Source organism: Balaenoptera physalus (genome assembly GCF_965194825.1).
Source record: "Balaenoptera physalus genome assembly, chromosome: 2".
Taxonomy (NCBI): Eukaryota; Metazoa; Chordata; class Mammalia; order Artiodactyla; family Balaenopteridae; genus Balaenoptera; species Balaenoptera physalus.
Window position 1 is genome coordinate 159,902,899 of NC_138883.1, and position 13,432 is coordinate 159,916,330.

Below are 13,432 nucleotides of genomic sequence, written 5' to 3' on the forward strand. Positions count from 1 at the left end.
GATCTTGAAACATGCTGCCAAATTCCTTCTCCAAATTCCAATCTCAAGTATATGTGATGGTTTCTCATTGTTATTACCTTCACTAACCTGTTAGTCAAATTAGCAAATCCGTTGCTTTAACTAGAATTTCTCTACCAGGTGAGACTTCATACTGTTTTGCTAACCAGCGTTATTTCTCAGGTGAGGTTCTTAAGCACGGGACAAATAGGATCAATTGTGACAATATGTTGGAGCTGGATAGAAGCCAGAGATGGGAAACCTGGTGAAACAGCTATTCTCCTAATTCAAGCTACAGAGAGTGAAAGACAGCAGCACTGGGAATGAAGGAGAGACGCTAGCCTTGAGGAGGTGTTTTAGCAGATATATCAATAGAATTTGGCAAATTTGGCTCCCGAATGTCAGAGGGGTGAAAGTAGATGTACTTCCCTCAGTGATTAGATAAAATACATTGCAAATTTATAGGGAGAATATAGAAGCTGGTATAAGAAAGTGAAGGATAAAGACATTTTTGAGAAGAAAATGAGTTTTATGGATGTATTTAGCTAAAAGTACATGAGAACTTATTAAGCACCAGGAGAGAGGTTCTGGCAAGAGATATATACGTGAGGCTGCTGGGAAATAGATGCCACCTGAACCCCAGGTAAACTGTATTCCATCATAAAGGAGGGTGAAGGAAGAAAGTCTGGGGAAGGAACACCAACATATAAACTCAGCTGGAAAAAAGAGCAAAGGATATTGAGGAGAGCAGTCATAAGTGAGAAGCAGGAGAGAGTGGTGGTAGAGAAGAGGTAATTATTATTATAATGACATCTGTGTGATGAGCTTTATATGAATTATCTCGTTTAATCAGTAAGAACAATCACATTTAAAAAGATACAAATTGGGACTTCCCTGGTGGTGCAGTGAAGAAGAAGAATCCGCCTGCCAATGCAGGGGACACAAGTTCGAGCCCTGGTCCGGGAAGATCCCACATGCCACTGAGCAACTAAGCCCATGCACCACAACTACTGAGCCTGCACTCTAGAGCCCGCGAGCCACAACTACTGAGGCCACGTGCCACAACTACTGAAGCCCTCGCGCCTAGAGCCTGTGCTCCGCAACGAGAAGCCACCGCAATGAGAAGCCCGCGCACCGCAACAAAGAGCAGCCCCCGCTCGCCGCAACTAGAGAAAGCCCACGCGCAGCAACGAAGACCCAACGCAGCCAAAAATAAATAAATAAATAAATTTATTAAAATACAAATTATCCCACTTAACAAGCCAGGAAATCGAGGTATGGAGCACTTAAGTAACTTGGCCAAAGTTACAATGCTAGTATGTGGTACAGTCAGAATGAGTTTCCTAAAAGGCAGGGGAGTCCAGCAATTCAGAATCTGCAGGGACATCAACTAGGATGAGGCGATTAGGAGGACACTGGTGGTTTCTGCCAGGGCGCTATGACGGTAAAACAAAGGGTAAACGTCAGAAGTGCAAGAGACACGTGTACTCTACAACATCAAACAAGAAGGAAATGAAAGAGGATGGGAGGAGAGGTGCAGTTGAGGAAAGTTTTCCTGTTTTTATTTTAAGGATGGGAGAGTGTTGAGCACATTTATTGCCTGATAAAAAGTCAATGGCAAAGTCTGCAGATTTGAGGGTGGGAAAGGCTAGACCCTGGAGGAAGCAGAGGTGATCGATGACATCAAGTGCCCTCTCTTCTCTCCCCTGAGAACAGCAGTTCCCAAATATACTCTGGAATCCTGATACTCTTCTAGTTGTAATGAAACCTTACAACAATAACAAAAATGCCAATTCCCTCAACTCTCACCCCAATTTTCAAAGATGGGATGGGAAGTACACATGAACAGAATTTTCTTAATTTTAGGTTTCTCACCAAAAGCACTAATTATGCTTGGTCCAGCAACTCATGTTTTGTTTGACTGTAGCTTTGGTGGAGGGGTGTACACATGTAACTCATACAATGCAGTCATACTGCCTGCTAGTAAAACAGTGTCTTGTCTGTATCTGTATGATGGGATTAAAATACCAACAATATGACTTCAGACGCATCTGCCCCCGAACTAGCAGCATGTAAACAGTGCGTCTTTTGAGTGACTGTATATTCAGCCCCTTCCAGAAGGCTCACAGTGCTCATTACCCTATTAAAGCTTTGAGAATTCTTACCATAAAACAAAAGCAAAACGGTTTAACTTCCTGGATCTCAGTGTTTCCAAACTTCTCTAGACATAGAAACCTGTCCTTGATTAATATTATCTATGAAAGTCTGAAACACAAAAAAGCTGGCCCAGAAAAATCTTACCCACAAATCTCATACTAACAAATTAACACCCATGGCAAGAAGCCTTTAGAGGCCATTCCACCCCTCACACAGACTTTTGCTTTCTCTGGACTCAAGGCACTGACTCTCCAACAATTCATTTGGCAATTAAGCATGCACTTCCTTATAATATCAAATTTATTTAGGGTTTAAATTTTTATTTCACTCTTGCTTTTATGAGTATTTATGCCTTATCTTCCCAATTACATCATGAGATTCCTGACCTCAGGAATTATGTCTGTTCTGGTGCTCAGCCATACTATCGATTTGTGTATAGCTAGTGCAATGAAATGCATATTGAGCAGAGCAAACATTTATTTGCATTCCAAGCAACTTGCTATATAAAGCTAAATTTTACAAACACAATTTTTCCATGGGCATACATGAACACTTGCGTTTCATGTCTTTTCAAATTCTACCAATGTTCACTTTCAGTCACCGCTAAGGTATCCTTTTACTCCTTTCAAGCCTGTATCCACAAGATGGTGGGGTAACATGGGTTTGGGAGAACCACTCATGGGCACTCTATTAAGAATCTTTCTTCAAGCTAAAGATTCTTAAGGCAAGAATCAATAAAAACATGGTCTATGACAGCACTCACTGAGATCAAAGCATTTACGCAACTTCGTGTGCCCCAAACGTTGGACCCCCCAACACCTAAATAGGCATCCTACAGGCACTGTGTGCCCTGACTTGTCATGGCCAATCCTACATTTCTTCTGGGAACACCAATGAGGCCTGCTGGCTCTCTTGACCTTGGAGAATGTTTTTACTTTACAAAAGCAAGAAGTGCAGAACCTACAATGGGAAAACAAGGTAGCAGCAAGAGCTCATCTCCAAATTGGAATAGCATTTATCAATTTCAAGCTTTGTTGAGTAGATTTACATTTTAAAAATTTAGAAGTCCATACATTCTGAACTGTTATACCACTATCAAGTTTCAAAATGTGCTTACCAATAAAATAATAATATTTTTAAACTAAAGAATCCTCACTCATAAGTGTGTGTATATATATATATTACAAAATAAATGCTTAAATACATACATGAAATCTGAAATCCCCCCTCAGCATGGAACAAAGATCCTCTGCTACATCAGACATGCAGGGATGCAATGTAGCAACCAATCTTGCATAAAATGGTAGCAAATCCAACCTGCAAAAGTTATATGTGATATGTGTAAAAGGAAAGGCACACCAGAAATAACTCATTTTAAAATTTAAACTTTCTCAGATATATTCACACATTAAATGATTATAAAAACTAACAATAATCATACAGACATGCCTATGTATTGCCATCATAATGAAGTATTTGGAAATTCAATTTGCCTTGTGAAAGTTTATTAATAATCTGGTATTTTCCATTCAGTACATTTACTGCACATCTGCAATTTTCATCAAGTACTCAATTTTGATAAAATATGAAATACCAAGCAAAGAAAACATGGCTTAAAGTTTTAATCACATAATTACTGAGTAAATAAACAAAGATAACTTAAACAGTATAAAACAATCCTTTTAAATCATTTCCTTCATTTATCCATGGATAAGTTATTTCAAAACCTCAATGTAAAAGGGTAACCAATAACCAAAAGGGTATCTAAGAAGTCAAAAAAAAAAAAAAATCACAAAGCCCACACACTAACTTATTCTACCCATTATAGAACCCACTCAGATTCTCACACGGGGCTTCTCGATTCTTACTCAGGACAGTAAACGCAAATCTGCATTTCCTCATGCTGCTGTCCCCTTTCATCATCAGAGCACTTTCTCATCAAATTTGGATGCAACTCCAGATTCCAGCACTCCAGGCAGCCACTACTAATCAGAATCAACACACAAGCTAAAAATTTATTTTCCATTCCTGCCACAGACATTATTTTATAAAACTTGATTATCCAATGATTCAACACTCAGCAGACCAGACTCTGAAGATGAGGAGCCGTGAGGAACTAATATAAGCAGCTGCACTGACAGCAGCAAGTAATGAGAGCTGACAGGGAGGAAGTAAGCAAAAAACTAGAAAAATTCAAAGCAAGAGCTCAAAAACTACGACAACCCGAAGCCATTTAGAACAGACAAATAATTCTACAAGTCTTACATATCCCTGAATATATCACTATACTACAGAACATGAAAATGGTGTGATCATCAGAGAAAACTCTGCCTACCATGAAAGGCTGAGAATTAGACCTGGAAAACTCAGAAGGGACATAGTGAAGGAAGGAAGAATGGACATAAATTTGAAAGGTGGAGTCAAGGAGAGGAAAGTGCTCAAATTCATGCCTAAGGAGCCTCAAAATCTTTGTATTCCTCTTTGACCATTATAATTTCCTTTAAAACTTATCACGTATTTCTTCTTACCAATGTGCCAGGCCCTGTCCTAGGCGTCCAATATCCATTATTTATCTTGTTGATCCTAATAACCACCCCATCAGGTAGACATTATAACCACCATTTCAGAAATAAGACTACAGAGGTTGAGAGAAGTCAAGAATATGGTCGCTCTGTAAAAGTACCTCAAAAAATTTTAAATGCATTATACCCTTCTTTAAAGAAATGAGAAGTACAGTCTGTTATGTAAAGAGCTGAATCAAAACATTTAGTGTTAAGCTTTATTTTAAATGTTTCTTTAAATTATTTTAAAAGTTTTATCAATTGAAGGTTAAGTTCCTGTCACACAGAAAATGCACACATGTGGGTCACATTACTCCTTGCTGATGTTACAAAAAAGAGGTATCCTGTAAGACACTCTCACAAATATGTAATAATTTTCCTAACGTCTGCTAGTGCAGGAAAAAAAAAAAAGCCTAGGGCAACTGCACACGTAATTTTCATGCATAATAGATGGATTCATACTAATACCAAATTTACTTTCTAAATTTTCAAACTTTAGTTAGAGTATTATATTTTAATATATTATTATATTTTAGTTGGAACATTAGCTTTTCCATATCCACTTTAGCAACAAATACTTTTTTTCTCAGTTCATGATCAATTACAAATATAGAACTTTAAACCTATGCCCCAGGTTCTACCCCTCCCAACTGCCACAACTACAGGTCAGAAAAATAAGACTCAAGAGTTGAGGTCATGGGATAACAAAGAGTAATGCATTGGGAGTCGGGAGGCTCAGGTTCTAATTCTCTCAAACAGCACTCTGTGACCTCATGAATTGACCTGACCTCATCTCCTACTATTCTGTCCAGTCTCACCAGACCCCCAGTAATCCTCAGAGCCTCAGCACTGGCTCTTCTCAGTAGCTGGAGTCCGCTTTCCCCAAATATCTCCGCCACTTACTCCCTCACAAAGGTCAAGTCTTAGTTCCAATGACACCCCCTCCATGAGACCCATTCTGAATACACCATTGAAACTGCAAATCCATCCCACCCCTAGCCCCTTACCCTGCACTATTATTTTTTTAAATAGAGTTTATCACCTTCTAACGTATATAATTTACTTACTTGTTCATAGGTGCTTGATAGATATTTCTTAGATACTGTCAGCTTTTATTCTAAAATATTCTTCATATTAATGAAGTATCATCCAATTTTTATAAGAATAATATTAAATTTGATCAAGTTTTATATTTTATCAAACAAGCACTAGTTTATCAAATATCTTTTTTTTTAATTTATTTATTTATTTATTTATTTTTGGCTGAGTTGGGTCTTTGTTTCTGCGCGCGGGCTTCCCCTAGTTGCAGTGAGCGGGGGGCTACTCTTTGTTGTGGTGCACAGGCTCTAGGCACGCAGGCTTCAGTAGTTGTGGCTGGCGGGCTCTAGAGCGCAGGCTCAGTAGTTGTGGCACATGGGCTTAGCTGCTGCTCAGCATGTGGGATCTTCCAGGACCAGGGCTCGAATCCGTGTCCCCTGCATTGGCAGGCGGATTCTTAACCACTGCGCCACCAGGGAAGCCCTATCAAATATCTTTTATGCAGTCAATGGGATAATCATATAGTTTATTTTCCCTACTGCTGTTACATATATTAATAAGTTTCCTGTTTAAAGTAGCTTTTCATTCCTAAGATCAATCCTCTTTGATCATGCTGGATGTTTGTTTTTAATATACTATTAAATATAATTTGTTAGTGTTTTACTTAGAATTTTTATATCGACATTAGAAAGTGAGACTGGTCCACACTTTTAACATCCTCGCTCTTTTTTTTGTTAGGATTTTGCCTATTTCTTCATATTATGAAATGGGAAGTTCTCCTTCCTATGCTCTGGAAAAAACGATACAGCAAAGAAATTACTCTGATAACTTTTTACATTTTCTTCCATAATCACTGGTCTATTTAATTTTGTCTTGATTGAATCAATTTTGAAAATGTGTATTTTTTCCAAAAAAATTACTTGTTTCACTGAGGTTTTCAAGTGGTTTTTTTAAACTTCTAGTATATCATCTGGCTTATTCTTAAACTTTTTAATGTTTTCTTTATATTTTCTAAATGGTTCTCTACCTGGATTTTTTTTTAAGAATTAGCTCCTGAGTTTACAAAATTAATATTAATCTTTATTGTCTTTTTCAATGTATTTTTCAATAAAATTTGAGATTATAACATGTAGAAGCAAAAAATTTTAACCAAACTATGTCATTTCCTTTTTTCTTCTTTTCCTGGGCAAGTCACCTATACTTTGCTTCATTTTTTTTATTCTTCCAATTGGCTCAATCTAGTGATACTTCAAAGCTTTTTCCCAGCCCCAAAAGTAAGGTGGATAGAGCCACCCATTTTAAAGTAAAGCAGCCTGTGCTATCCATGCAGAGTAACATCAGTAAACTAAGAACACAGGTCAACACTTTCAGCTTCAACAGGAATTTAAAAATTAGTTTAAGGATCCCCTAGACGATCTTAACTCTTTTAATTAAGCCTTTCCAGGGCTTCCCTGGTGGCACAGTGGTTAAGAATCCGCCTGCCAATGCAGCGGACACGGGTTCGAGCCCTGGTCTGGGAAGATCCCACATGCCGCGGAGCAGCTAGGCCCGTGAGCCACAACTACTGAGCCTGCGCATCTGGAGCCTGTGCTCCGCAATGGGAGAGGCCCACGCACCGCGATGAAGAGTGGCCCCTGCTCGCCGCAACTGGAGAAAGTCCTTGCACAGAAACGAAGACCCAACACAGCCAAAAATAAATTAATTAATTAATTAATTTAAAAAAAAAAAAAAAAAAAAGCCTTTCCAAGTAGTTAGTAATCCTAGTTTTTGTTTCTTTCATAATTGGTCATATGGAAGTAAAGCCAGATATTCCATTTTCTCAGAATCCTCTACTAATAAACTCACCAAATCCTTCTCAAACTAAGAAATCCCTAAAATTCCTTTTTCCACTATACTTTTTACAATTAAATGGATAGTTGATACAAAATGTCATCCTGCCCCACTTAAATCTTCCAAGTTCTGTGAATGTTCATTCCTTACTTCACAAAATAAGATCCCCTATGATGCAAATAATACAAGAAATTATATATTTTTTCAATGTTAGTCCTATTTAAGTATGTTTCTGTCTTTTCCACCTTCCTACAAATGCAAGCCCAAAGGGAATGGAGTGCTAAATGCTATATCAATCACATGAAAGTTATAAAACACTTTAATCAACATAAAAAGCAAATTTCTGTGTTAAATTTTAAGCTAGATACATAATTTATTTTATTTGACTTTTCTAAAAGTGAACTAGAAAATAAACTTAGATCCTTCCTTTGAAAACTGAATTTTATAATCTTCAGAGAGTGATAATTATTTTTACCAACAATTAATGAGTGAACCATTTAAAAAGAATGTTTTTTTCTTAAATAATAATAAAACCTTGCTTATACTTTCAAGGTCTCCTAAATCACACATTTAAGTATCCTACAAGCAGTTAATGATCATCAAGTAAGTAAACATCCAGCTACTAACTACAAGTAAGAACAGGAAAGCAGGATAACATACTTTTGTTCCTGAGGGGGAAAAAAAAGGAATCTTAAAGGCTTTTATTTTGTAATCAATCAGCTTTCAAAAAAAAAAGTCCAGCTTTTTTCTGTCTCTTTAAAATCTTAAGAATTTAACTGTTGAAAGCTATTAATTATTTCTGTGTTCAAAAATGTCTAGAAAAAAATTAATGTGCAAGAACACTGTTACTGTTCAATTAAAGAATACAAAGGTTTTTCTTCATAGGAAACACCAAAGCAGATGATGATTTAAAAAAGAAAAAATATAATAAAAGATTGGGATCATTTACTCTGAAATAGACAACCAAATGCTCCGATGACTTTTTCCACAACATTCACGTTCCCAATTCAACAGTGCCATCAAGTGGTACAACATGCTAACAGATTTCCCAAAACTCAGTTTCTCATTTTTTAGCAAGGGGAGGTCCAATTATAAAGTCTCTCACAAAAACTCCAGCAAACGCTCCTAAAAGCTGGAGTAGGAAAAGCTGTCCAAGACTTAAGTGAAGCACTTCACCTTTGAAGAATATTCTGTTTATATTAATGTAAAGAGATTCTGAACATACATCCATCTGCTAAAACATGGCAAAATCCATGTGGCTTCAAAGTCACTAAAACCAACACCAGGTCCATCTATATTCAAAACAAGGAACTAAGAGATGCTTAAGTACGTTCCCTGATTCTGGCTGACTTTACACCTGAAAGTTTGCTTAGGTGAGGGAACCTCTGGAGGGGCTAGGAGTGTTCTCTATATTGATCTAGGTGTGGGTATTACACATATACTTAAGATGTAAGCACTTTATGTCATATGATCCAGCAATCCCACTGCTGGGCATACACCCAGACAAAACTATAATTTGAAAAGATACATGCATCCCTATGTTCATAGCAGCTTGTACAATAGCCAAGACATGGAAACAACCTAAATGTCCATGGACAGATGAATGGATAAAGAAGATGTGGTACATATATACAGTGGAATACTACTCGGCCATTTGCAGCAACATGGATGGACCTAGAGATTATCATACTAAGCGAAGTAAGTCAGACAGAGAAAGACAAATACCATATGATATCATATGTGGAATCTAAAATACAACACAAATGAATACATCTATGAAACAAAACACAAACAGGCTCACAGACACAGAGGACAGACCTGTGGTTGCCAAAGGTGAGGTCAGGTGGGGAAGGGAAGGGTTGGGAACTTGGGATTAGCAGATGCAAACTAGTATATATGGGATGGATAAACAACAAGGCCCTACTGTATAGCACAGGGAAATATCAATATCCTGTGATAAACCAGAATGGAAAATATGAAAAAGAATATATACATGTATAACTGAGTCACTTTGCTGTACAGCAGAAATTAACATTGTAAATCAACTATACTTCAATAAAACTTTTTTTAAAAGATGTAAGCACTTTATGTGAAATTTCAATTATATGTGTGGACAGTTATACTACAAATTAACTGTAGGATGATATATAAATATATAATTAAGGAGGTTTCTAGTAGATTTCTTTTCTGTGGATTCCTTCAAATTAACAGGCTAAGAGATATAATGCCAGCCTTTTGAGATTTTTTTTTTAACTATGTATTTAATGAAGGAAGAACACAACTGAAAGTTAAAACAGTGATTCACATCAGATATTTAAGAACTGTAAAGATGGAATAAATCAATTTTTAAAACTTTTGTGCTACAAATGATACCAAGAAAGTGAAAGACAACTCACAGAATGAAAGAAACCATCTGCAAATTATATCTGATAAGAGACGTGTACAAAGTATATATAAAGAACTCATACAACAATAATAAAAAGACAAATAAAACAACTTAAAAGGAGGTAAAGGATTTGAACAGTTTTCCAAAGAAGACATACAAATGGCCAATGAGCACATGAAAAAATGCTCAAAATAATTAGCCATTAGAGAAATGCAAATCAAAACCACAATGAGGTAAGATTCCACTACACACTAAGATGGCTATAATCAAAATGGGGACAATAACAAGTGTTGGTAAGGATATGGAGAAACTGGAACCTTCATACACTGCTGTTGGGAATGTAAAATGCAGCCACTGTGAAAAACAGTTTGGTGGTTACTAAAAATGTTAAATATAGTTACCCTAAAACACAGCAGTTCCACTCATAGGTATATACCCAAGAGAAGTGAAAAAATAGACCACACAAAAACTTGTACACAAAGAGTCACAATAGCATATTCATAATAGCTAAAAAGTGGAAACAACTCAAATGTCCGTCAACTGACAAATGCGTAAACAAAATGTGGTATATATCCATACAATGAAATATTATTCAGCCTTAAAAAAGAAGGAAATTTTAATACATGCTATGATATGGATCAATCTTGAAAACCTACTAAGCGAAAGAAGTCAGGCACAAAAGGCCACATATTTTATGATTTCATTTATAGGAAATACCAGAATAGGTAAATCCATAGAGACTGAAAGTAGATTAGTGGTTTCTTAGGATAGGGGAGAGAGTGGGCAGGGAGGGAATGGAACTGCCTGCTAATAGATATAAGGTTTCTTTTAGGGGGACAAAAATGTTTTAAAATTTTATTGTTGTGATAGTTGAATATATTTAAAACACTGAACTGTATACTTCAAATGGGTGAACTGTATGGTTATGTGAATTATATTCCAATAAAGCTTGTTTTTTTTTGTTTTCTGCTTTTTTTAAAGAAAAGAACTGTAAAAACCTTAAGAGTTATCGAGTTTAGTGCTTCCTAAACCAAACTATACAAACTAGGTAAGACAGCTTAAATTCTCTACCACATACACACACATATAAAACCTTCGGGTCCTCACAGTCATAGGCACTCAAGTAACTATTAAATGATTCATTCTGGTTTTTATAGTCGGCTCAGGCTGGAGGGGCTAAACGGATAAAGGAGGGAATCCTGGCCATAGAGAAGAATAAAGACATTCACTAGGATCCATGTCCTTTGGGGGGAGGGGAGGGAGATGCCACACAAAGAGAGAGGCGCCCCTTTTTCTAAAAATGTTTGTGGAATGTTCATGAAAACTGACTATATAAAAGGCCGCAAGAAAATTTCAAAAAATTCCATAAAGCAAAAGTAACACAGTATTCTCTAATCACAGTGCAATAAAAATATGAATTATTAACCAAGCCAGAAAACAAAACAAAAAAGTCCCACTACCTGGAAATTTCAAAACTCTCTCAAATATCTCCTTAGGTAACAATGGAATAACAAACTGAAATTGGAGAATTTCCAGAAAACATAAAAATAGAAATCACCACATGTCAGAACTAAGAGATACAGCTAAAACCAGGGTCAGAGGACAGCAATATATAATATTAAATGCCAAAAAAAGGAACAAAATGAATGAAAGAAACCAAAAAAGAAGAAAATAAAGATAAAATCCAAAAATAATGAGTAAGAAAACAGTAAAACAGTAGAATAAATACATAGATAATCTAGAGGCTGGGTTTTGTGTGTGTGTGTGAAAAAAACTAAAATGAATAAACCACTAGCTAACATAATGCAGAGGAGGAAGAAGAAAGGAAAGGTATTATACAACTACAGGATTGTTTGTAATGGCAAAGACTGGAAGTCCAAAGTGGTTAAATACAGTACATTCATAAAAAGAAACACTGCAGCTTTAAAAAGAACAAGAGAAATCTTTATGTATTGACATGAAAAGATTGCCAAGATATACTGTTAAGTGAAAACAGTAAAGTTCAGAACAATAGGTATAATAAGTTGCCCTTGTGTAAAAAAGCAGGAAATATAAGAATGTTTGCATGTTCTTGCACATGCAAAAGCAACTTTGGAAGGATGCAAGAATCAGGACAGTGGTTTCCTACTGGGAGGAGTAGGAATTGGGTAGATGGGGAGACAAGGATAGGAAAGATATTTTTCAGCACCATGTTTTATACTTCAGTGTTTTGAGTCCTGTGAGTGCATTACTATTTTTTAAAATAAAATTTTAAATTTGCATATGACCAATATTAATTCATCAAATATTTTCAAGCCCTTACTGTGTATCAAACACTACACTTGATGTTGTAGATGTTCAAAATGAAACTATCTAGTCCTCTTTTAAAGGGCCCATATTTTTACAGTTTCATAGGGATACAGGCACAAACCAACACTGACCCAATATGCCTAACGTAATGTGCCAAATTCTTTGTATGTATGAAGACATTAAGTCGAAAGTCTATTAAAGAGCACCTATATATACGTAAGGGAAATAAAGATGGTTGTTCAGAGAAGATAACTCTTATGCCAAGAGTTCAAGACTGGAGATTTTCCAGTGGAAAAATACAGGATATCCCAGATAGAGCAGAAAGCAGAGGCTTGGAAGCAGAGAACAAAGGGTATTCAAGAAATCATTACAGATCATGATTTTCCAAGAAGAGTGGCTAGAATGACGACTGAAGAAGCTGAAAAGGGGCTAGATGAGAAAGGGCACTGTAAATACCAGGTTACATAATTTTATCACCTTCTGTCTGTGAGGCATTGTGCTCAGTGCTGAGGATAAAGAAGTAAACGTGGCCTCCCTCCTGCAGCATAGTCTAGACAACAATGTCCAGGGAAACCAAGAAACAGGTTTTTTCAGTAGTCTGATGCGTGACCCTTCCTGTCTCTGGTTCTGTTGCCTCTATCAGAAATGCTTTCTACGTTCCCTCTCCTCATCCATCCCTCTCCTAGCTCATTCCTTTCTCAGGTCTCGGATTAAATGACCCTTGTTCCAGGCAGCCTTCTCTTACTGCCGAGACTAAGTCAATCAGTTCCCCGTGTTATATACTTCAAAGCATGCTGGGATTCTTCCTGTCAACTGCACTTAGAATTCTCTTTCTTCCTCTCAAAACTGTAAGCTGCATGAATACAAGTTGAGTCTGTCTTGTTCACCACTGTATCTCCAGCACTAATCACCATATAGAGTAGACCCTTAGTTAATGAATAAATTTTAGAACATAATTTAACCTTTCCTGATCACTCAGGCTGAATATAAGAAACCTAAATTATTATATTTATATATTTCAGGTATATAAGACTATGTGGTCTCTTCCTCATAGCTCCAAAAGGATATACATTTTAAGTACTTGTATCTTTATTTTTTTCTCTCCTCTCAAACCATAAATTGTCACTTCCTACTACTTTCAAGTCTGTTTCTAGAAGATTCCAACTACTTCTAA

General features: G+C 36.6%; 1 protein-coding gene across 3 annotated transcripts in view; it reads right to left on the reverse strand.

The window, feature by feature from the left end:
* The window catches only part of UPF2 (UPF2 regulator of nonsense mediated mRNA decay), a gene marked incomplete at its 3' end in the record, with an annotated part of 110,474 nt that overhangs the window by 65,614 nt on the left and 31,428 nt on the right, over positions 1 to 13,432 (reverse strand). For all 3 annotated transcript variants that reach the window (XR_014260522.1, XM_082449640.1, XM_082449641.1), the window contains exon 9: positions 3,363 to 3,471. Coding sequence is in view for 2 of the 3 variants with exons in the window: in XM_082449640.1 (XP_082305766.1) it covers positions 3,363 to 3,471 (109 nt within the window). The remainder of the gene's footprint in view (positions 1 to 3,362; positions 3,472 to 13,432) is intronic.